The 22,054-nt window shown below is 46.4% G+C and overlaps 1 protein-coding gene across 1 annotated transcript in view; it reads right to left on the bottom strand.

Annotated features, from left to right (window-relative positions):
* Positions 1-10,808, bottom strand: part of DRD3 (dopamine receptor D3) — an 18,888-nt gene extending 8,080 nt beyond the window's left edge. The window contains exons 1-2 of the mRNA XM_032776836.1: positions 10,527-10,808; positions 166-278 (exon numbers count right to left, since the gene is read on the bottom strand). Of these exons, the coding sequence (XP_032632727.1) occupies positions 166-278; positions 10,527-10,808 (395 nt within the window). The remainder of the gene's footprint in view (positions 1-165; positions 279-10,526) is intronic.
* Positions 10,809-22,054: the final 11,246 nt, after the last annotated feature.

Raw genomic sequence — 22,054 nt, 5'->3', positions numbered from 1 at the left:
TTCAATAACTCAGTCATGGGTTAGGGGTTGTTATAAAAGTGGATGGGTAGGGTTCTGTGGCCTGCTTTGTGCAGGAGGTCAGACTAGATGATCATATTGGTCCCTTCTGACCTATGAGTCTATGAGACCTACTCCTAGCTTCATGCTAATCTCCTTGGCTCCTACCTGTCAATGCTGATAGCACAGAGGTTTAAAATGCTGGCTGTGCACATCATCACGTCCATAGTGACAAATATGTCGCAGCAGACACGGCTGAAATTCCAGACTCCTCCAGTCACCTGAACATCAATTTCAAAATATTAGCCTTGCTTCATACTGGATACCAATGCATTGCACTTCTATTGGTCCTTCCATCAGAGGCTATCAAAAGGACTGTATGAATATTAATGATGCGTTATTATGCCGTTTTTACATGGGGGGGAACTGAGGCATGTAGTGTTTAAGCAATTTGCCCAAAGTCTCTCAGTGGTCGGTCAAGAATAGAACCCAGGAGTCCTGATTCCCATTCCACTTCTTTGTGTGTGCTGCAAGGAGATGAAGGTGAGAAAATTAGGAGAAAACAGCCCCTATCCCAGTGTTTTAGCATGAAGACTGCCATAGAAATTGAATTACAACTAATGTAATACACAGTTCTTCTGTTTTAAGAAAAATCACAGACAAAACAAACGAAAAATGAGTGGCTAAGACTGTTTCCCAGCTTGGCTTCTGGAATTATTCCAGAGCCAATGAACTGGGAAAGTGACTCTATTGCCTAGGGATTTTGCATATTCACATGACACACAGATCCTTCTCCAGAATGTTGTCTGAAATCTTATTTCAGTTGTTCTAAAGGAGAGCCTGAGCTGCCAACCATGAATATTAGATCTGGATCCAAACTTTCCCAAAATGCACAGGGTCATGAAATTTGGGGGTTTGGTTTGCGCCCATTTCTAGTTTCCTTTATTTTACATTTAAAATATAACATAAAATATATGGAATAATGTCATGGAGGTGGCCAGTGACAGATAAATCACATGCTCAGCTCAACTCTCAGATTTTAGTGAGGACTTTCAAATTCTGCATATGCTCAGATCAACACTGTGGCATGTAAATACCCATGTTACCTAGCTAAGCACCAGCGTGGAGGCTCAGTTGCAGGATTGTAATGTCCTCATAAGTGCTAGTGTTGGGAAGTTGAATCTACAGGAGATGCTTTGGGAATTCTGAACACATCAAGGTCAGATGTGAACTCCTCCTAGATTATTAGTTACTGAACAACAGGCCACAGCTCCTTGGACCGTTCATTTACCCTAGATTTCTAATGAAGACTCATGGTGCTGACTCACCTCTGACACTGATGCCAGGCTTGAATTCCACTGGCTAGGTTGTAAAGCACCAAGGATCATTAAGCTGTTCAGAGCCCTTGGTGAACTGTCCATTACAGGACCTCTAATAAATTTGTTGCTAGTGCTGGCGAAAAGTATTCGAGTGACAGCCATGGAGACAGAATGCTTGTTTTTAATCCACAAAAAAGGGCAGCAGAAAGGAAGGCTGCCCCCAACCTTTCCACCCCACAGAAATAGTGGAAGAAAAAGCTGCTTCGAATGAGAGAATTTGCCCTACTTTTTTACTCAGGATCACAGTTCATGGTTTCGATAGGCTCCTCACCTGCTTCAATGCAGTGGCAGCAGCAATGACCAAGAGCACTTGGTCAGGCTGTTGCAATCTTTCCTTTCAGGTGTGGGTCTCACCACAGTGATCCCTGCCTTTGTTCCCTCCAGACAGGATCTTTCAAACATGGTCTACACCCGAAAACCATTCAAACATGTCAGCTAAGTGCAGAATATGGCTGCCAGCTTGTTGAATTGGGGCTTCTTGTAGAGACTGTATTACCCATGTGCTCTGTGTTCTGCACTGGCTCCCAGTTCATTTCTGGGAGCAATTTGATGTGTTGGCTTTAAGCACTTAATCCCTAAATGGGATGGGTGCAGGTTATTGCAGCAGCTGCCTCCCTTCCTGGGTGATACCACGGCAGCTGTGATCAGCAGAGGTGCTTAGACTTACTGTCCCCTCATTGACAGGGAAGGCAGCTGGTGGGGGGGAACAGAGTGTTTGACTCCAGAAGTAATTTTCTGTGTTTTTCCACAGGAGCCTGAAATTGTTGACTTTCAGGTTATGGTGCAAAGCCCATCCAGTCTTCCAGGCTTTTCCTAGAGTGCAGAGCTGAGTGGGTGGTGGAGAATCTAAGTCTAGGTGTGATCAGGAGGCAGGGGTGGCTTCAGGTCCCAGCACGCCAAGCGCACGCTTGGGGCAGCAAGCCGCGGGGGGTGCTCTGCCGGCGTCGTGAGGGTGACAGGCAGGTTGCCTTCGGTGGCTTGCCTGCAGAGGGTCCGCTGGTCCCGTGGCTTCGGCAGACCTCCCGCAGGCATGCCACCGAAGCCGCGGGACCAGTGGACCCTCTGCAGGCAAGCCACCGAAGGCAACCTGCCTGCCGTGCTTGGGGCAGCAAAATGCCTAGAGCCACCCCTGTCAGGAGGGTGTTAGATCTGGACATGTGGTTATATTTTTGTACCAACACCATTTTTAGATGACTGGAAAACAAATGAGTTTTGACCCTGGAGGGGCCAACTTCAGGGCTGAAAATGTTGTTCAGTCTCCATTCAGTCCTTGGCCTGTGTGCTGAAACTGCCAGCAAGGAGGGGTTACTGTGATGTGGACACTAGTCTACTAAAAAGCGTACTGAATATAAATTGGATTTTTCAAGTCATTTGAACACTATTGACCTATTAATGACTTTTCTGATGTGCCCATCGTTGTAGTAATCATCTAGTTGTCATTTGAACCAGCAACCTGGCACTTAAAGTCTCTGTAGCTAGTACTAGGGTTGCCAACTTTCTAACTGTGCAAAACTGAACATCTCTGCCCTGCCCCTTCCCTGAGGCCCAGCCTGCACTTACTTCATCCTCTCTCCCTCCCTTGCTCTCTTTCCCATCCTCACTCAGATTCACTGGGATAGGGCAGAGGGTTCGGGTGCGGGGAGAGGGTGAGGGGGTTTGGAGTGTGGGAGAGGAGTCTAGGCTGGGGCAAGGGGTTGGGGTTCAGGGGGGTGAGGGCTCTGGCTGTGGGTATGGGCTGTGGGGTGAGGGATGAAGGGTTTGGGGTGCAGGAGGGGGCTCCAGGCTCAGGCAGGAGGTTGGGGCAGGGGGCATGAGGGCTCTGGCTGGAGGTGTGGGCTCTTGGGTGGGGCTCGGCATGAGGAGTTTGGAGTGAAGGAAGGGGCTCAGGGCTGAGATAGGGTGTGTGGGGTGCTGGCTCCCAGTTTGGGTGCAGGAGGGGACTCCGGATTGGGGCAGGGGGTTGGGATGGAAGAGAAGGTTTAGGGTGTGGGGTCCTGGCAGTGCTTACCACCACTCCTAGAAGCAGCTGGCAGGTGCCTGAAGCCCCTAGGCTCAGGGTGGCCACAGTAGTTCCACGTGCTGCCCTTGCACCCTCAGGCGCCACCCCCACATCTCCCATTGGTCGCAGTTCCCGGCCAATGGGAGCTGGCAGTAGGTGCAGGGGCAGTGCGCGGAGCATCCCTGGCCACCCATGTGTCTAGGGGCTTCAGGGACCTACTGGCTGCTTCCGGAAGTCACGTGGAGCTAGGGTAAGCAGGGAGCCTGCCTTAGCCCCGGGCCCCCACTGCGCTGCTGACCGGAGCCACCAGGGTCCCTTGTTCACCAGGTGTTCCAGTTGAAAACCGGACTCCTGGCAACCCTAACTAGTATCAGTCTCCTAGCACTAGCCTCAGGGCTGGTGCAAGGAAGTTTCGTGCCCTAGGCAAAACTTTCACCTTGCACCCCCCCATTTAACCCCCCACCCCACAACAGCTAACTCAGCCCCCCACCCGGGGAACCGCCCCCCCGCAGCAGCTACCTGCCCCTGCCGCGACAGCTAACCCCTCTCCCTAACGCTGCCTGGGGAGACTTCCCCCCCTTCCCCCAGCAGCTAACCCTGCCTGGGGAGACCTCCTGTGGAAATTAAGCCTGCCTGAATAGCCTGCCCCCAGCTCACCTCGGCTCCGCCTCCTCCACTGAGCATGCTGGTGCTGCTCTAATTCTCCTCCCTGCCCAGGCTTGCGGCGCTGATTGGAGGAGACTTAGAGCTGGGCTGTGTGCTCAGCAGAAGAGGCAGAGTGGAGGTGAGCTGGGAGGGGTTGCCCTGTGCGCCCCCCCTCATTATTGCTGGCAACCCTCTCTGCATGCCCCCCACCCAGCTCACCTCCACCTCCTCGCCTGAGGGGGCTTTTAGGCATCCCCAACCACTAGGCACCCTAGGCAGCCGCTTAGTTTGCCTAAATGCTTGCATCGGCCCTGACTAGCCTCCCTGTTCTGGATATCGGGCTCTGCGGGGCAGGCTCTTGCTCTCCCCTCCTCCCCCCAGTCTGCTAATTAATCTGGTCTCCTGATTGGTTGAAGACTCCAGCAGGCACTTTCTTAACACCTGTAGCAGGGCTGAGTCTCTGGCTGCTCAGTACAGGTCCATCCTTGTAGCTGTATTTCTCATCTTGATCATGCCTACTCCTTGCTCTTCGTAGTTGGTTCCTGCTCCTGCCCTGGCTGTTACTCTAGTTCTGACTCTTGCCCCCTGCTTCCTGGCTCTGGCTTGTTCCCTGAACTTGGTAACTTGGCTCCTAGTCCCTAGGGCTGATTACCCCTGTTCAGCTGTTAGGCCAGCCTCCTGTCTTGGCTATTAGGTAAGGCTGCCCACAGTGTGCTTCTTAACACACATGCCTCTCTCCGTGCTGGCAAAGGGAGGGGAACTTTCAAAAAAATAAAACCAAATTCATTTTTTGGTTTTCTGGGAGCATGTTATATCTGTAACAAACATCTCTGTTTCCCAGCTATTGGGATGGCATGAAGTCTTGCTCCCAGCTCCTGCTGCCATAGTGGTGTGTGTGAGAGGAGAGAAACCAGAAAGAAGCCTCCCTTCTATCAACTAAGCATAATCAAAGGTGCAGACTGAGTTAATGCCAGGGCCTGATTTTATCCTCCAGAGGGAAAACCTGTGGGGAGGAGTAAGGAGGAATCCAAATTTGTATTTCAGGAGGTTGGATTTGCCCTTCTTTTGCAGAAGAACTGGGGATTCAGCTTCCAAACTCTGCAGATTTCCTGGGATCCAAGTGGATCCTGGCTATCAACCAGACATTTGCACTGGCTCCTTGCCAACCTACGCCAGTTTCCTGAGAGTATGGCTTCAAGGACTCCTCAACAGACAGCTGCTTCCCCATAAGAGGATGCATCACAGCAGAGAGGCTCTACAGGAAAACTAATGCAGTATGTGAATGTAATAATTTTCCTCCCCATTTCCTGTGGGGTAAGTGTGGAGTGATGCACTCCCCCTCTTATCCCCAATCTGCATCCAGCCTTCCTGACCTACAGAAAGTGATGCATGACATCTGGAGCAAAGGATGATGATGTCATGAAAGTGGCTTCCTACCACACCATGGGCAATCAAAGGTGTATAATTCCTCACCTCAGGAACACTCATGCAAGGTCAGTCAGTAAGTGGCACCGTTATTAATCTCAGCTTCTAAGGCAACAGGCAGTGTGGAAAGTGCAGAAAGCAAATGAGGAGGCAGCTCTCTGAAAAGAGACCACTCTGCTGCTCACTGATGTTTTTAATTACTGAAAACTATGTGCTTGAGTGAATGTAGCATTCAGCATCTGTTCAGCTCCCCTTTATGGTCCTACTGCCCAGTATTTGAAATGCTGGTTGTTGTTCGTTCATTCATTACTGTTTGTTTCATGCCAGCATTCACAGAGATGTGTAAGCAGGTTAGAAGCAGAGCTGTGCAAAATATGGTGATGTATTGTGCTATCTGGTGCTTTTCTTGAAAGCTAAGATTCTCACCTAACCATGTGTCTCCAGGAGACACGTGATTAGGTGAGAATCTTACTTTTTTTTTTCTTTTTAATGAAAGCTAGGTTTCTAGCCCTCATGGCTGCAGAGAAAAGCTTGAAAACCTGAACCATAAAGGCTATGACACTAGAAAACAAAGACCCTACAAATTAATTTTAAAAATCTAAATGTGTAAGTCCATGTCATGATATTCTGAGACCAAAGTCATGATTTTTTGGATGTGTGAAGCTGACAATACTGGAAACATTTGCAACAGAATCACTAAAAGGGGATCTGGCTTCATAGTTTGATGCAAACACAAAACTCATTACAAGTTTGTCATAAGTTCTGTGGAGGTTCAAGAACCTTTCACCAGAAGTTGGAGTCAGGGGTTTGCATCAAAGCCAGGTGCACCTGACACAGCTCATGTATGTCAAATGTGGTAGCTTCCAAAGTTCTGGGCTCATTAGCCCATGAAACTCTGGGAATATGAACCACTGGAAGTGAAACAGAAGAAAATCTTGGCAGAAAATGCTCTGAAATGAAACCTCGCAGGGTTACACATTCAGACTAGACTGACTGCATACTGAGTTTTAGCATATAGAAAAGGGATGTTTGTCAGATCAAAATGATGGGTTGAAATCTGTTCTCATTTGCCCCAGTCAGCACTCCTAAATGTGGAGTAACTCCATTCAAGTCAGTGGAATTACTTAACATTTGTCCGGGGTAGCTGAGATCAGAATTTGACGTAGATGATTACAGCTGAAAATTTTTATAGACCTAATTTGCTTTTTGCTATTTTTGATCTTTCTTTTCTTCTTCTATTCCACTTAGTTTTAACTAAACTAGGACTTGCCAGTTTGCCTTTCTGGTTATCATTCTAGTGAGATACTTATGTAACCTTCCAAGTGCCTTTCATCTGAGGATCTCAAAGCATTTCATAACTAAATTAATCCTCACAACCACCCTTGTGAATTAAGTGGGTTTTAACTAGATTTCACACATGGTGAACCTGAGACACAGACAGATGAGGTGACGGGCTTCTGAGATCACAATGAGTCAGTGACATTGCTGGGAATAGAGCCCATGGGTGAAATCCTGGCAAAACTCTTATTGACTTCAGATTTCTTGACTGCTAGTCCTGTGCTTTATCCACAAGACCAACATTATGTTTAGCTTTTCCAACACTGTTGGAAATGTTGCCAGTGAAAGGTATTCGACTGAGAGCCCTGGAGACTCAAAAAAGGTAGAAATGATAAATGAAAAAACATTAAAATGTGAATGTCTCAAACACATCTTGAATAACGGGATTATATAGTCTTCATTCCACTGAGCCCCTTTTAAAAATTATACAAAACCAAATATGGCCATCTGCAGATTTTAAGTCCATATCTGGGCACTGATGCCATACCTAGGAGTCTAGGAGCAATGATGAACCATGTTAAAACATGAGGTTTAGAGTCACTTTGATATTAGGGGGCAAACATGCTCCCTTAATTGAAGGCTATTGTTGACTTGACGGTCTACTTTATTGTGGTGCTAATTGTCAATCAGCATTGTCTCTCATTCAAATTTGGCTTCTGCCATCTGCTTTCCATTCGGATTTCAAACTCTGGCAGACACTGGTGATGGCTACCTTCTAGGCCTGAAGAATAGGTGCTGGGTATCATTAGCCTTCTGATGTTGTAGCCCATGTTCTACATTGGCTTTACAGAAATGTAAAGAAAGGAAGAACTAACTGCTATAGGATTCCACAACAGAGAGGCCACCAGGGGGACAAGCAGTTGTCCACCTCCCTCCTCTGAGATATCAGACAATTCCATCCACCCCTGTGGAGATGGAATTTGCATCCACTCATGTCAATAGCAGCTCATGATCAATGGTATCAAAGTTTTTGAAAGGTCCATGGTAGCAGTAGCCATAAAGGGGACTGGGCTTCACTTGCTTCCCTCAGCAAATCATCAATCTCTGTGACGAATGGGTGTTTTTACGCCAAGAAACCTGACTGGTTGGGCTCCAAGAGTTTGAAGCTATAAGATGATGCTATGGTTGGCCTACTAGCACCATCTCAATGTTTCTCAGAAAGGGATGGCTATTGGCTGAATGACATTTGGCAAGGACATTAGGGTCCAGAGTTCATTTCTTGGGCAGGGTCCAGGCCAGATTGTTTGAAGGTTGCCTATCAAACTTTTTACAAAGTGCTTTAGGATAGCAAATGACTTGTAAATGTAAAACCTTCAACCACGTTTGGTCGTACCATAAATTATGAGATGGATGGTAGCAGGCTTCAGATGTGTCTTGGCAAAAATGGACCCTGGAAATAACTATTTTACATGATTTTTGATATTGAAGTGGATTATTCCATCTTCCCTGGGAACGGTTGGTCACTGCACTATTAGACGAAACACAACAGACTCACCATCGTACTAAAGAATGATGCTCACAGGTAAGACACTGCAGCTAATGGGTGGGATCACCTATTCTACAAACAATGGGAAAAATCCACCTTCTGTACTCTGAGTTTCTCACCTTTGTATTATTGGATGCATAGGAAGTGCTGTGTAATGGTCAAGAGTAGTGGGCTGGGAGTCAGGACTCCTGGGTTCTCTTCCTGGCTGTCCTTCTGATTCTCGGTCTTCCTTTAGATAAGGCACTTCGCTTCTCTGTGTTTCAGGGGTGAAAAGGTTTTTGCTGCTACAAAGTGGACCACCTTCCTATTCTTAAGCTGTGGCCTCAAAGCTGCGTGGAGATGGAATTTGCACCACAATGTGCCTCAGTTTTGTGGTCCATAAAATGTGGATAATAAGAGGATTGATGAACTCATTAATGCTTACAGAGCACTTTTCATCCTAGGATCTCAAGATACTGTAGATGCAAAGTGTTGTTGGGTTGAAATGAGGATAGTTTTCTAACAGCATTTCTCTTCCACTATTAAAATTTCATTCACTCCAGTCTCTCCTTCCTGAGTGTTTGTTTTCTTTATTCCTTACCTTTTCTCATTGTGCCCCTCATTTTTTGCCTCATTTCCATCTTTGTTTGCTTTCTCCTCTTGAGATCATAGATCTAACACCTTAGTACTAGATATTCCTTACGTCAGCTTGTGGGATAGTTCTATATAGATTTTTCTGTATTTTGCTATTGACTTAATTAGGAATGTGATGTGGCATGCAATATGGTATTCTTTCTTTTCTGATCCGCCAAGATGTCATAATCATCAATGTCACTATTCATACCACCTGTGAATAGACAGGTCCTTCATTTCTCTTCAGTGATTCTGCCATGGATGTCAGCTGAAGAAAATGACCCAGACAACATAAAGGAAACATTAATGGAATAACAGTTGCCAAAGCCTTTGTAGGTTTAACCAGGCTTAATGACTATAATCAATGCATATTAGCTACAGTTGTTACATATCTCAGTGGGTTTCTCTGAACTTGTGCAAAAATAGCTTTAAAAAGCCTCATGTAATAAACCTTTATTGATTTCCATCAATAAAAATGACCGAGTCAGGAGTGGCCCTACAGTTAGTGTTCTACACTGCTGTGTGGGGAAACTTGAATTTTAGCAGCATATTCTCCATTGCTCTGTACCACCTGTAGTCACTTACACCAGTGCAAAGTTGAAAGGTACAATTTTCTCCCTGCTTAGCACTGGTGTATTTGACTGCATTGGATACAGGGCAGTGGAGAGTCAGGTTCCCTGTCCTTCTCTTTGCCTATGCCAACAGGCCTTGGAAATTATTGCCAGGGGCTGGGCTAACACTATCAGTGCTTTGGTACACTTTGTACTCCTGGGGGAATTCTGCACCAAAAATTTAAAAATGCTGAACACTATTTTTAAATTCTCTTATTTTGTCTAACACTATATAATCACACCGGTTTCAATTATTTTGGTAATTTATTTCAAAATACCTATCAGCAACTATGTCTGTAACAGTACAGACACACAAAATTCCTCTAGGAGTAAAGAGTAAAGGAAACCCCATACAACAACCCAGTTCCCATTTCTCTGCCCCCAGAGCCTAGTGTGTGTGGAGGGGTGTCAACACTTGCACCCCCTTACCCCCAGATCCCAGCTGCAGTGCTCCCCAGCCCAGACAGTTGCACCCCTTCCCCTCCAGAGCACAGGGATCCAGAGGGAGAAACAGCCTGATGCTGGTCCCGGGGTTGTGTGGAGTTTCCTGCATGCTGCCTCCTTCCTTCTGGGCATGCTCAGAACTGCAGCTGCCGGGAACCCTCTGCTCCCTCCCCCTCTTCCCAGCAGTGTCTTCTACTTGCGAGCTGTGCTCTCCTGGGTCCAGCAGCCCCTAGTGGCAGCCAACAGCTCTGCAGCCCATTTCTGTGGAGGAAAAGAATATTTTTTGCACAGAATTTCAACTTCTTTGCAAAGTCTGCATGTGGAGAGGTGCAGAATTCTCCCAGGAATAACTTTTTTAGGAGGCCTGGATTCAACTTCTTTCTCCTGGCCTTCTGCGTCTTAGACCAGCAGAAGGAGACACCAGTCTGGGTAGTAGGCTCAGCTTGTGGAAGTATAGCAATGGGGAATGCTCAACAGTGACACTGCTGGCTGATTCAGGAGTGGCCTTCATGTGCTCTGAATGTGTCTCACTCATGTATAAATGCCACAAGGCACTGTTGCTATTTAAACATGGCCTAAGATGTACTCACCTCCAAGTATACCACCCACGGCATCACCAGTGTGGCCACCAGCAAGTCTGCCACGGCCAGACTCACCACCAGGTAATTCGTTGTGGTTTGCAAGGTACGTTCTCTTAGCACTGCTAGGCATACCAGCACATTCCCAAAGATGATGGCCAAAATCAGGGTGCAGTAGCAGAGGGCGTAGTAGGCATGGGAATGTGTCAGTCCAGGCTCTGTTGAATTCTCTTGCCCATGTGTGACAGAGCTAGTAGTGTTGAAATAGCTGTTGACTCTAGTGAAGAGTGCCATTGGGAGGCAGGCGGAGAGCTGAAAATAGACATAGAGCAACTCTAGTAACCAATTTCTTCAGCTATGATCTGCATCTTTCATCTAAATTGCACCACTCTCTACAGGCCATGAGTCAGATCCTGAAACCTTTACTTAGGCAGAGTTCTTAAAGCCAATGGGAGTTTTGCCTGAGTACAAAGAGAATAAAGGATTCAGGACTTTAATCTATTTGTGTATCTAATGCACATTTTCTCTGCCAATGAAATGCAGCCATGTGGAGTTGAGCAGCTGTTTAGTAATGTACAACAACACTGCACAACTGTGTAAGAGAGTTAGTGGAAAACACCATCCAACTGAGAGAGCAGAGGAAATCCAGGAGGGCAGAATTGTAGTTACCTGAACTAGAATTTGGGCAGCACCCTGAGACGAGCCTCTCTTCTTTTGCAAAAACTGCTATAGACTCCTTAACTGCATGTGATCAGGATTTTGGTTGCATAGTTTGGCTGAGCAATGGCACTTCCAATATCAGGAGCACCCTACAGTCATATTTGGCCTTAAGTTCAGTACTGACTCAGAAGGCAAGCTGAAAATTCAGCCCTCAACTCTGTTTCAGGTCTCAGTCTCTGAGCACTGTGTGTTCCTCTGATTCTGTTGAGCATAAATCATGCCTGCTGTAGTGAGTCACCATTACTGAATTGCCATTACCATTTTCTGTAGTACTTCTTTGCTGAAGAAGGTATCCCATCCAACTACTGATCAGGTCCAATTGTATTTTAGCTTGTAGGCTTATTACTTTTTATTGTAGCACTGATACTGTACTTTACCCTTTCTAAATGCAATAGAAGGCGCAATCCTTGCACTAAAGAGCTCAGCTGATAGACTCATCACTCCAGGTAGCAGGATAGGAGACAAATTCAAGGGGCTTCAAGTTGCTCTTTTATACGACAGCTGCAATCATCCTCAAGAAACATACTTTTCTCCATTTACTTAGATGACTTATTTTAATTTTTTTTCAAATGTATTAAGGCTGCTGTCCCATTCTGTGACATTTAACTCATTTGCTTACTTTAATTATTTTGCTAATGCCCTCCATCAATAAAGCATCTGGGCACATGTTTATTAAAAGCAGGTATAGAACACTGCACAGGACTGTCCAGGAGGTGGTGCAAATGTTAGCCCTGTTCCACTCAACCTGTCTAAATGAAACCTCCCCCGTAATAATTGAGACTTGTACAAATGCTTGACCAGAAACTCTGTCATGAACTATAAGTATAATGGACAGATGGCCAGATTGCCAGTGGACAGAAATCCACATAATTAAAATCAGCATTAACTGCCCCCCTTGACAATCTCATCAGAGGGGCCAAGGGCTAGATGGGCCATGGAAGCTGGAGTCTTCTCTCTTCCCTAAATGTGGGTTCCCCAGGCAGGAGATGAGACCTATTAGCTACGGGGTGTGAAGGAAGCTTAGCCTGCTACTGTCTTTGCTGCACCACCTGTTGGGACGCATAGAGGTGCTCCGATACTTTAGTGTGGGCCCTGGAATAAGAATCACTATGGAATAGGATCCAGTTTCCAGTGCTGATGAGTCAGCACTTTCCACCAGCAAGAAATTGATATATTTTTAAAAGACACACAGCAATAAAAGTTAATGGAGCTTTTCCACATCTTGCACATGGTTGTGTGTGAGCTTATGCTAGTTCCGATTTAAAGCAGACCAGCTAGAGCTATGCCCAGCCACGATCCATTCTGTAATCTCTCTTATGGCAGAGCACTTCTGGTACTATAAATGCTGTGCTGAATTCATATCAATCAATCAGCTTTTATTCTCTTAAGCCAGTGTTTCTCAAACTGGGGTCGCCGCTTCTGTAGGGAAAGCCCCTGGCAGGCTGGGCTGGTTTGCTTACCTGCCCTGTCCGTAGGTCCGTCTGATCATGGCTCCCACTGGCCACGGTTCACTGCTGCAGGCCAATGGGAGCTGCTGGAAGCGGCGTGGGCCGAGGGACTTACTGGCCACTGCTTCCAGCAGCTCTCCCATGGGCCTGCCAGGCATGAACGCGTGGCCACGTGGGAGCTATGATTCAGGCCAGACCTGTGGACGGGCAGGGAAACAAACCCGGCCCGGCCGCAGTGGGCAATCCAACAAAACAAGCGGCAAACACCCAGTGAGAAATGTGCACTGGGCTTAAGCAGTAATTACGGAACCTCTTTCACCTCAAGAGAACAGCTGTGGCAAGGATCGTGCACCTCTGATAAGCAAACTCAGTCTGAACTACTGGTTGTGAACAAGCCAAAGGACCAATACAATTTTATAATGAAAAGGCTAAACAAAAGTGTATTGGAAACTGTTTTCTCCTAGAGCTAAAATGCATTCTATCTTGCGCTCCTCTCCGGCTTGCATGGCAATCCGACTTGCTATCTCTCCTGATATCTTCAGTCCCAGCCCAGACAGCTGTTAATGCCAGTGATACCTCAATCCGTCGCTGGAACTCCCCTGCCCGTCACTGCTCCTGGCGTAAATCCAACAGCGGGGTAAAAAAGCTACTAAGAGCCTCCGCCCCCTGTAGATGTGCTTGGGTGTGCTACAGACCGCCGGGATTCACTGATTGGATATGGATAGGACCTCTTTAATAAGTCTTCCTATATGATATGTAAACACTAAGTGGGAAATGTGATGAATAACAATGGGAGACTTCAACTTCCTCAGATTATTACGACTGGAGGACGATGCTTTGCCCAAAGAATATATAGGGGTTCAGATTTTCTGATGTGATAAGCGGATGGATGCTCACTATATGTAGTCGAAGAGTATCCTTGACAATAGGGGATGCCCATTAAGATTTTTGGTTTTGTGTGAGCAGCTGAGGACCTCGTAGAAAAAATGGTGGTAGGGGACAACCTGGGTTCGAGTGATCAGTGAGCTGATCTCAGTTCAAACTAGATGGCAGGATACAAACCGTAGATCTGGATTAGGTTTTTGACTGCTCAAGGGCTTAATTTTAAAAGAGGAAGGAGAAGTAGTTAGGGAAGTGGATTGGACGGAGGAACTTGTGGATTTAAATGCGGAGGAGGACTGGACATTTTAGAGGAATCGAGAGCTGCAGAAACTGTCAGAAAGCCTGCCATCCCCAAGAAAAGGAGGAAAAAATCCAGGGCAGGAATGAGTTGTAGTCCACAGCTGGATGAGTCAAGCATCTCAGACCGAGGGGATAGGAAAAAAAAGAAAGCTTACAGGGAGTGGAAGACAAGGCGGGATTAGCAGGAAACTATCCTTAATGAAGGGAGACAACATCCGTAGGGAATAAGTGAAAGCTAAAAGCCAGTGTAATGAACTGGACCTGCAAGGGAATTAAACACCAATAAGTGAAAGGTCTACCAGCAATAAATAAGAACGAAAAGAAAGAGAAGGGGCCGCTAAACACTGAGGATGGAATGGAGGTTAAGGATAACCTAGGCGACCCATATATCAAAAAGGTAACTGTTGCCTCAAGTCTTTAATAAGAGGGACTAGTGAGAGAGTTAGGCTAAGATAGGAGGGAGAAACGGGAAGAGGATATGGAGGTGGGATATTACCGACTTTCCTTTTTAGAAGCAGCAATCCCTGGGGGAAAGGTTAAACTGAGGCCAAACTTGAACAGCTTAATGGGACAAAAATCGGGGGCCCGACCAACTCTCATCCAAGGAAATAAAGGAACTGGGGCAATGAAATTGCGAGCCACAGACGAGAATTTAAGCAATTCGGTAAACTCGGGGGTTGTACTGTACGACTGGGAATTGCTAACGTAGTTCCTATTTTAGGAAAAGGGAAAAAAATGATCGGGGTAACTATAGGCCTGTAGCTTGACGTCATGTAGTATGTAAGGTCTTGGAAAAAATTTTGAAGGAGAAAGTAGGAAGGACATTGAGGTCAATGGTAATGGACGAATTGCAACATGGATTACTAAAGGTAGATCGTGCCAAACCAACCTGATTCCCTTCTTTGAGAAAGTGACAGATTACTTAGACAAAGGAAATGCGGTAGATCTAATTTACCTCGATTTCAGTAAGGCATTTGGACACGGTTCCACATGGGGAACTGTTAGTTAAATTGGAAAAGATGGGGAGAATAGTGAAAAGTTTGAAGGGAGTAAGGAACTGGTTAAAGGGAGACCTCCAGCGGTTGTACGGAACGGGTGAACTGTCAGGCTGGAAGGAGGTTCTAGTGAGTCCCCCAGGTTCAGTTTGGGACCAATCTTATTTAACCTTTTATTACTGACCTTGGCACAAAGAGCGGGAATGTGCTAATAAAGTTTGCGGATGACACAAAGCTGGGGGGTATGCTAACACAGAGAAGGACGGGATACTATACAGGAAGATCTGGACCACCTGTAAACTGGAGTAATAGTAATAGGATGAAATATAATAGTGAAAAGTGCAAGGTCATGAACTTCGGGATTAATAATAAGAATTTTAGATATACCTGGGGGACGCATCAAGTTGGAAGCAACAGAGGAAGGAAAAGGACCTTGGGGTATTGGTTGATAGCAGGATGACTATGAGCCGCCAATGTGATATGGCCGTTAAAAAAGCAAATGCGGTTTAGGATGCATCAGGCGAGGTATTCCAGCAAGGACAAGGAGGTGTTAGTACCTTATTAAGGCGCTGGTGAGACCCACCTGGATATTGTGTGCAGTTCTGGTGTCCCATGTTTAAGAAAGGATGAATTCAAACTGGAACAGGTTCAGAGACGGGCTACTAGGATGATCCGAGGAATGGAAAACCTGCTATGAAAGGATGATCTAAAGAGCTTGGCTTGTTAGCCTGGCCAAAGAAGGCTCCGTGCGGTTATGCTTGCTCTATTAAATATATCAGGGGGAATTAACATTAGAGAGGAGAGAATTATTAAGCTTAGTACTAATGTAGGCACAGGACAAATGGGTAAAACTGGATATTAGGAAGTTTAGACTTGAAATTAGAGAAGGTTCTAACCATTAGGGGAGTGAAGTTCTTGAACAGCCTTCCGAGGGAAGTAGTGGGGCAAAGACTTACTGGCTTTAAGACTAAGCTTGAAAGTATATGGAGGGGATGAATATGATGGGATAGTTTAATCTGGGCAATTGATCTTGGATTATCAGCAGATAAGTCTGCAATGGTCTGTGAGGGATGTTGGATGGGAGGGACTGAGTTACTGCAGAAAATTCTTTCCTGGGTTCTGGCTGGTGAGTCTTGCCCACATGCCTCAGGTTAGGCTGATCGCCATATTTTGGGGTCGGGAAGGATTTCCTCCAGGGCGGCAATTTGGCAGGGGCCCTGGAGGTTTTTCGCCTTCCTCTGCAGCGTGGGGCATGGGTCGCTGCTGGTGGATTCTCTGCAGCTTGAGGTCTTCAAACCACAATTTTGAGGACTTCAATAACTCAGTCATGGGTTAGGGGTTGTTATAAAAGTGGATGGGTAGGGTTCTGTGGCCTGCTTTGTGCAGGAGGTCAGACTAGATGATCATATTGGTCCCTTCTGACCTACGAGTCTATGAGTCTATTCCTGGACTTCCCATGCACAGCTCTAGCAATGCACCTCAGTCCTGACCTGTAACACCCCTCTGCTATTCTAGTCTTTGGCTCCCCATACTGCTCTGATACACACCTCACTCCTGATCTGCAGCTTCCCCTGTTATTCCAGTCCTGTGCCCACCCCCCAGCTCTACTAAATGTATCTCCATCCTGACCTGCAGCACCGCTTACTATTCCATCTCAGAGTTCATCTTGAGCACAGACTCCCTACCACAAATCATGCCAAATTATGGTGCATAATATGGACATATCAACTAAGGACTTACTATAGAGGATTAGTCTTTTTCTCCATGCACATGCATACAACTGCTCTGTATGCTAATAGAAGCTCACAGAGTGTGCATGCAAAAAGGACAGACCTCTCATGTCCAAGATTCAAAGCTACAAGAATGTGCAGAGAATTACATCAAATCAAGAAAGCTGCAAGCCGTCTTACAGAAACAGAGCTCCTGTGTGCACAGGAAATAAGGGCAAGCTGATAATTCAGCCCTCAATTCTGTTTCAGCTGTTGCAGGTCTCAGCCTCTGAGCACTGTGTTTCTCTCATTCTGTTGAGTACAGATCATGCCTGCTATAGTGAGAGTCTGGTTAAAGGGACAACTGATCAGAGCAGAGTTGACCCATTGCTAGTTTTGATCCTGTCCATTCTGTTCCCCCTTGTGATACTTCAGTCTGGAGGAACTGCAACAACTTTGTGAATCTCTTTCCCTATCAGCTCCCCCTTTATCCCCATCTCTCTCCTTGCTCTCAGACCAGGTAGGCATTCCCCATGCACATTCAAGGACAAAAACACCAAGATGACCTGGAAATGGCAGACTTTAGAAGCAGAGTCATAAAAATCCATAGCCCATCACAGACACTGGTAATATCAGACTCCATGTGCTGCAGGTACTGCTGTGTGTGTGTTTAAATCAAATGCACACAGTGAAAGTAAAGCCTAACTGCTGTGAAAATTAGGGCACTAAATAAAGTCAATATCCCACCTCGTGCATGTTTTTTAAAATACCATCAATAAAGACAATGCATAAAATTCCCATTTTGATTAGCATTTCTTTGCTGGAGAATAATCTTTCCTGTATGGAAACCTGTCTCCTTTGAAATATATGGTGCTGTAAAAAGGAAAGTCTTTCTCTGTCAGAGATTTCTAAGTTGGCTCACTGCAGCATTAAAATGAAGGAATTTAAAGTAAAAGAGCCTCAAAATTACAGGAACCTAGGAGGGAAAAAACATCAACTTACTTCTGACTCCAAGCTTCCTTTTTTCCAGTCCCTTTTTAATGCCTTGTCAGTGTGAATGAGGTGAGTGAACCTCACAAAATCCAAGTGAATTTATTTGGGAAAAGAAAAATAGGAAGAAAGAAAAGGTCAGTGCCCCCCAAACACTCAGACACAAAGGAAAGGATTTTTTGCAAACAAGATTGTAGGTTGAGAGCAATGTTTTTGGTGCAATAATTCATTTTTCTTTTGGACTGAGTGTACTCTTAGAGCCTTGCAGAAACTGTAAGCCAGATCTTCACAGACACAATTAAGGAACAACAGAGAGAAATAATGACTTACCCTCACAATTTGATTGTGTTGCTGAAGAATGTTAAGCTGAACACCTAATCCCCTGTAACTGCTTGGAGCTGACAAGAAATGCCCGAGGAAGGCAAACTTTGCCCTTCTCAGGGTACAGAAACGGAGCAAAGGGAGAAACAAATTGCCCGTGTTCAACTCCAATGTGAAGTCTGTGCTGTGAATGTTCTTCAGGTACCCCATCACATCTTACTTTGTGCCTTGGAGCTGATTTTAGAGCCATATGTTCCCTTGATGATTATGGGAGGGTCTCTGAGGGGTAACAAGGACCAGCTGCTCCAAGTCTTCATCCTTGATGCTGACAAGATAAAATGTGGAAGGTTTGCTCTGTTCTTCTGTCCTCTTTTCCCTTCTCTCTCTTCTCTCATTGTTTCTTCCCTTCAGTATAAACAGTTTCACAATTTTTCTGTCACACACATCTAATTCTACATCATCTCATTGGCTCTTTAATTTGATTTTATCATTTCTCTCTCTCTCTCTCTCACTCACACCCTCCCCTCCCTCTCTCTCTCTCTGGTATTGCTATGGTAGCTGGTCCATCTTTGTTGTCTTCCCCCCTTTTGTTGGGATGAGTTTTTGCAGTGCAAGCTGAGATGTGAGACAGATAAGGCTTTCTAGGAAAAAAAAAGAAGCAGTTAAAAGGAGAGGACTTTAATAGACTAAGCCTCAGCTCAGACAGCTTGGAAACATAGGTTAAAATTCTAGGCTCAGGCTCAAATCCGGTCAGGCTTAATGTTGAGCAGGACCATATCCACTCTTCATCCTTCTGAGTGTCACTCAGTTTACTTTGTGTGAGTTTTCCCACTGAGAACTCTCAAACTGAGGTCCTCTGCAGAAACTTTAAGACCAACACTTTCAAACCCACTGGGGGCCTAAAGCCAAGTTCCTAAATCCCTGTTCAAACACCTACATAGAAGTGGCCTAATTTTCAGAGACGCTGAGCAAGTCTGGCTTCTGCTGAAGTCAAGGGGAGCATCAGGATATCATCTAATGCAAATCAGGCCACGTCCATGTAGGTACCTGAAACAGGAATTTAGGAGCTTAACTTTAGATTGCCACATTTGAACTAGGGTTGCCAGGTGTCTGGTTTTTGACCAGAATGCCCGGTCAAGAAGGGACCCTGGCGGCTCTGTCAGTAGTGCTGACGGGGCCATTAAAAGTCTGGTTGGCGGTGCAGCAGGGCTAAGGCAGGCTCCCTGCCTGCTGTGGCTCCACGTGGCTCCTGGAAGCAGTGGTATTACCCTTCTCCGGCTCCTAGGCATAGGGGTAGCCAGGAGGCTCCGCATGCTGCCCCAAGTGCCAGATCTTCGACTCTCATTGGCTGAGAGAGCTGCAGGGGTGGCGCCTGTGGACAGGGCAGTGCTCAGAGCTGCCTGGTTGTGCCTCCACATAGGAGTCGGAGGGAGGACATACCGTGGCTTCTGGGAGCTGCCTGAGGTAAGCGCCACCCGAAGCCTGCACCTCTGCCCTCCTCCTGTGCCCCAGCCCTGATTCCCCTCCTGTCTGCTGAACTCCTTGATCCCAGCCCAGAGCACCCTCCTGCACCCCTAACCCCTCATCCCCAGCCCCCACAGAGCCTGGACCTCCAGCCAGAACCCTCACCCCCTCCACGCCCCAGCCCCCTGCCTTCCGCCTTCTGAGCCCCCTCCTGCACCCCAAATCCCTCATTGATGGCCTCACACCAGAGCCCCCACCCCCAACCAGAGCCTTTACCCCTCCTGCACCCAAGCCCCCTGCCCCAGGCCAGAGCTGCCTCCTGCACCCTGAACCCCTCATTTCTGGTCCCACCACACAACCCACACCCCCAGCCCAGAGCCTGTACCCCCTCCCACACCCTAACCCCCTGCCTCAGCCAGAGCCCCCTCCCATACTCCAAACTCCTCGGCTCCACTCCCCAGCCCAGAGCCCACATCTCCAGCTGGAGCCCTCAACCCCTCCTGCATCTCAGCCCACTGTCTCAGCTTAGTGAAAATGAGCGAGTGAGGGTGAGGAGAGCAAGCGACAGAGGGAGGGGGGATGGAGTGAGTAGGGGCAGGGCCTCGGAGGAGGGGCGGGGCAGGGAAAGGGTGTTCAGTTTTGTGCAAGTAGAAAGTTGGCAAACCTAACTTGAGCATTTTGGCCTAAAGAATTCACATCACTCCTTGTACGAGTCGAGTGTTTCCTTTAGACACAATTTCTCTTCCCTCAAGCAATTGTGTTGTGTGCTGGTTGACTGCTACTTTATATCCCCCAGACAGCTTCACTTCTGGGTGTATAGGTTCTGTGGGTAATATAGCTCAAGTTTAAAAGTAAAAAGTAATTAATATTTGAGAGAAACATATCAAAGGAGAGAAAATCTAAGTTGAGACACAAAAGGAAAAGGGAGAACATTAAACAGGAAACATGAAAATTAAGGTGGAAAGCAAAAAAGTACTGGTCACTAGAGTGTATGACAGCAGGAAAAATTTAATCACAGCAGTTCTGTTGCCTACAAGATTGAGCAGTGCATGGAGTTCAATTCAATAATACTTCATTGGCTTGATAAGCTATACAAGCGTGCCCAGCATGTGAAAGAATCATAGAAATGTAGGGCTGAAAGGGACCTCGAGAGGTCATCAAGTCCAGCGCCTTGCTCGGAGGCCCCAGACTTCTGTACAAATCTGCCCATGAGAGGGCTTCACGGTGTGTTTGGGATTTGATCACCTTTATTCAGGTGCCATTACTGTCTAGTCCTGATTCTGTGGAGGGTGCTGTGTACTGTGATGCTATCTTAGCTGGCTCTCTTATTTTTGGCAGGGTTAGGCACATTTGCTTCTCCCATTTTCAGCTCCAGTGTGCCTAAATGTCATGTAACATGTTTCCATGCAGGTGAATAGAGTTTAAACCTATCCTTGATTTCTGCCTTACTCAAGGTGCGTTTATTGACACAAACTCATGGGAAATCCAAGCACTTGACTGACCAAAATGGAAAAGGACCTTGTGGCAGGGATCCCAGTATTTTGAGATCCAACAGGAAACAGAGAAACAGGAAAGGTGGAAAGAACATGCTGCAGCCTGATTCAACAATCCAGATCCATCCCTTCCATTGGGAAATATCTGCCCCAATTGTGACAAGATCTGTGGATCCGAGATCGGTCTCATTAGCCACCTTTGGATCCACCAGCAATACCTGGCTATCGTTTTATGGAGGACAATAATCCTCAAACTCCAGGGATTGGCGACAGCTCAACGTGGGAGTACTGCAGCAGGTGCCTGGTGGAACCAGCTTTCAGGAAGAAAGTGTTGTTCCCCCAACATATGAAAGTTAGTGACATTGGGCCAGCTGATAGATAGAAGAGAAGGAGAGGAAATGTAATAGGTCATTTAGCTTACAAATAGCTTATCTTGGCCAGGATACCTTGGGACTTAACTGGCTGGGTTATGAAGCCACATTGGTAATGCCTAAGAGATCCTTGTCCTAGGAGAGAATGGGGCAGAGTTGCAGATATGAATCAAATGTGTATAAGAAGTTGGCTAATGCTTACATTGGACTGCTTGGGAGGAAAAGAGGAGGGGGGACAAAGTAAAGCAATTATGGAGGACTGGATATTTGTGGGACAGAGCAATGAGTGCCTAAATGAGGCATTCAAATCCAGCCCAGCTTGGGAGTGACACTTGTTACCATCCGAAGGTTAGTCAATGGCCTGTAATAGATGAACTTCGTGGGTTTCCATCCAGTTCTTAATAGACAGCTGTTCACATCCCATAAACTGATGCCCTAATTGGCCTCCTTGTTGGTAGACCCAGCAGACAGGCCAAAGTCTGAATAGTCCATGGAGACACAGCTGGCCTCTTACCCCCAGCGCTGCTCCTTCACTGTTGTGGCGCATCAGTGGGTTAAGACACAGAGTAACAGACGTTTTATTGCCTATGCTGTAATTGTTTTGTTGGTTAACAGAGAACCAGAGCTGTCAGTCCTATGTTGCTCACCCACAGGGAATTCACTTTGAAACGATAGACGCAGTACTGGAAAAATATCTGAACAGAGGCGCTTTAATGCCTAACATAAAATATGCTGAGCTGGGAAATAGTCCAGTACACCTACATCTGAGTGCCAAAATCAAGGGGAGAAATAATTATAATTTCCTCATATTCCTTCTAGGAGCAGATTCCAGGAGCACAGGAAAAAC

This window comes from Chelonoidis abingdonii, chromosome 1 (genome assembly GCF_003597395.2).
Source record: "Chelonoidis abingdonii isolate Lonesome George chromosome 1, CheloAbing_2.0, whole genome shotgun sequence".
Lineage (NCBI taxonomy): Eukaryota > Metazoa > Chordata > Testudines > Testudinidae > Chelonoidis > Chelonoidis abingdonii.
Note: the sequence above shows the minus strand (reverse complement) of the source record. Positions and strands in the feature narration are given on the sequence as shown.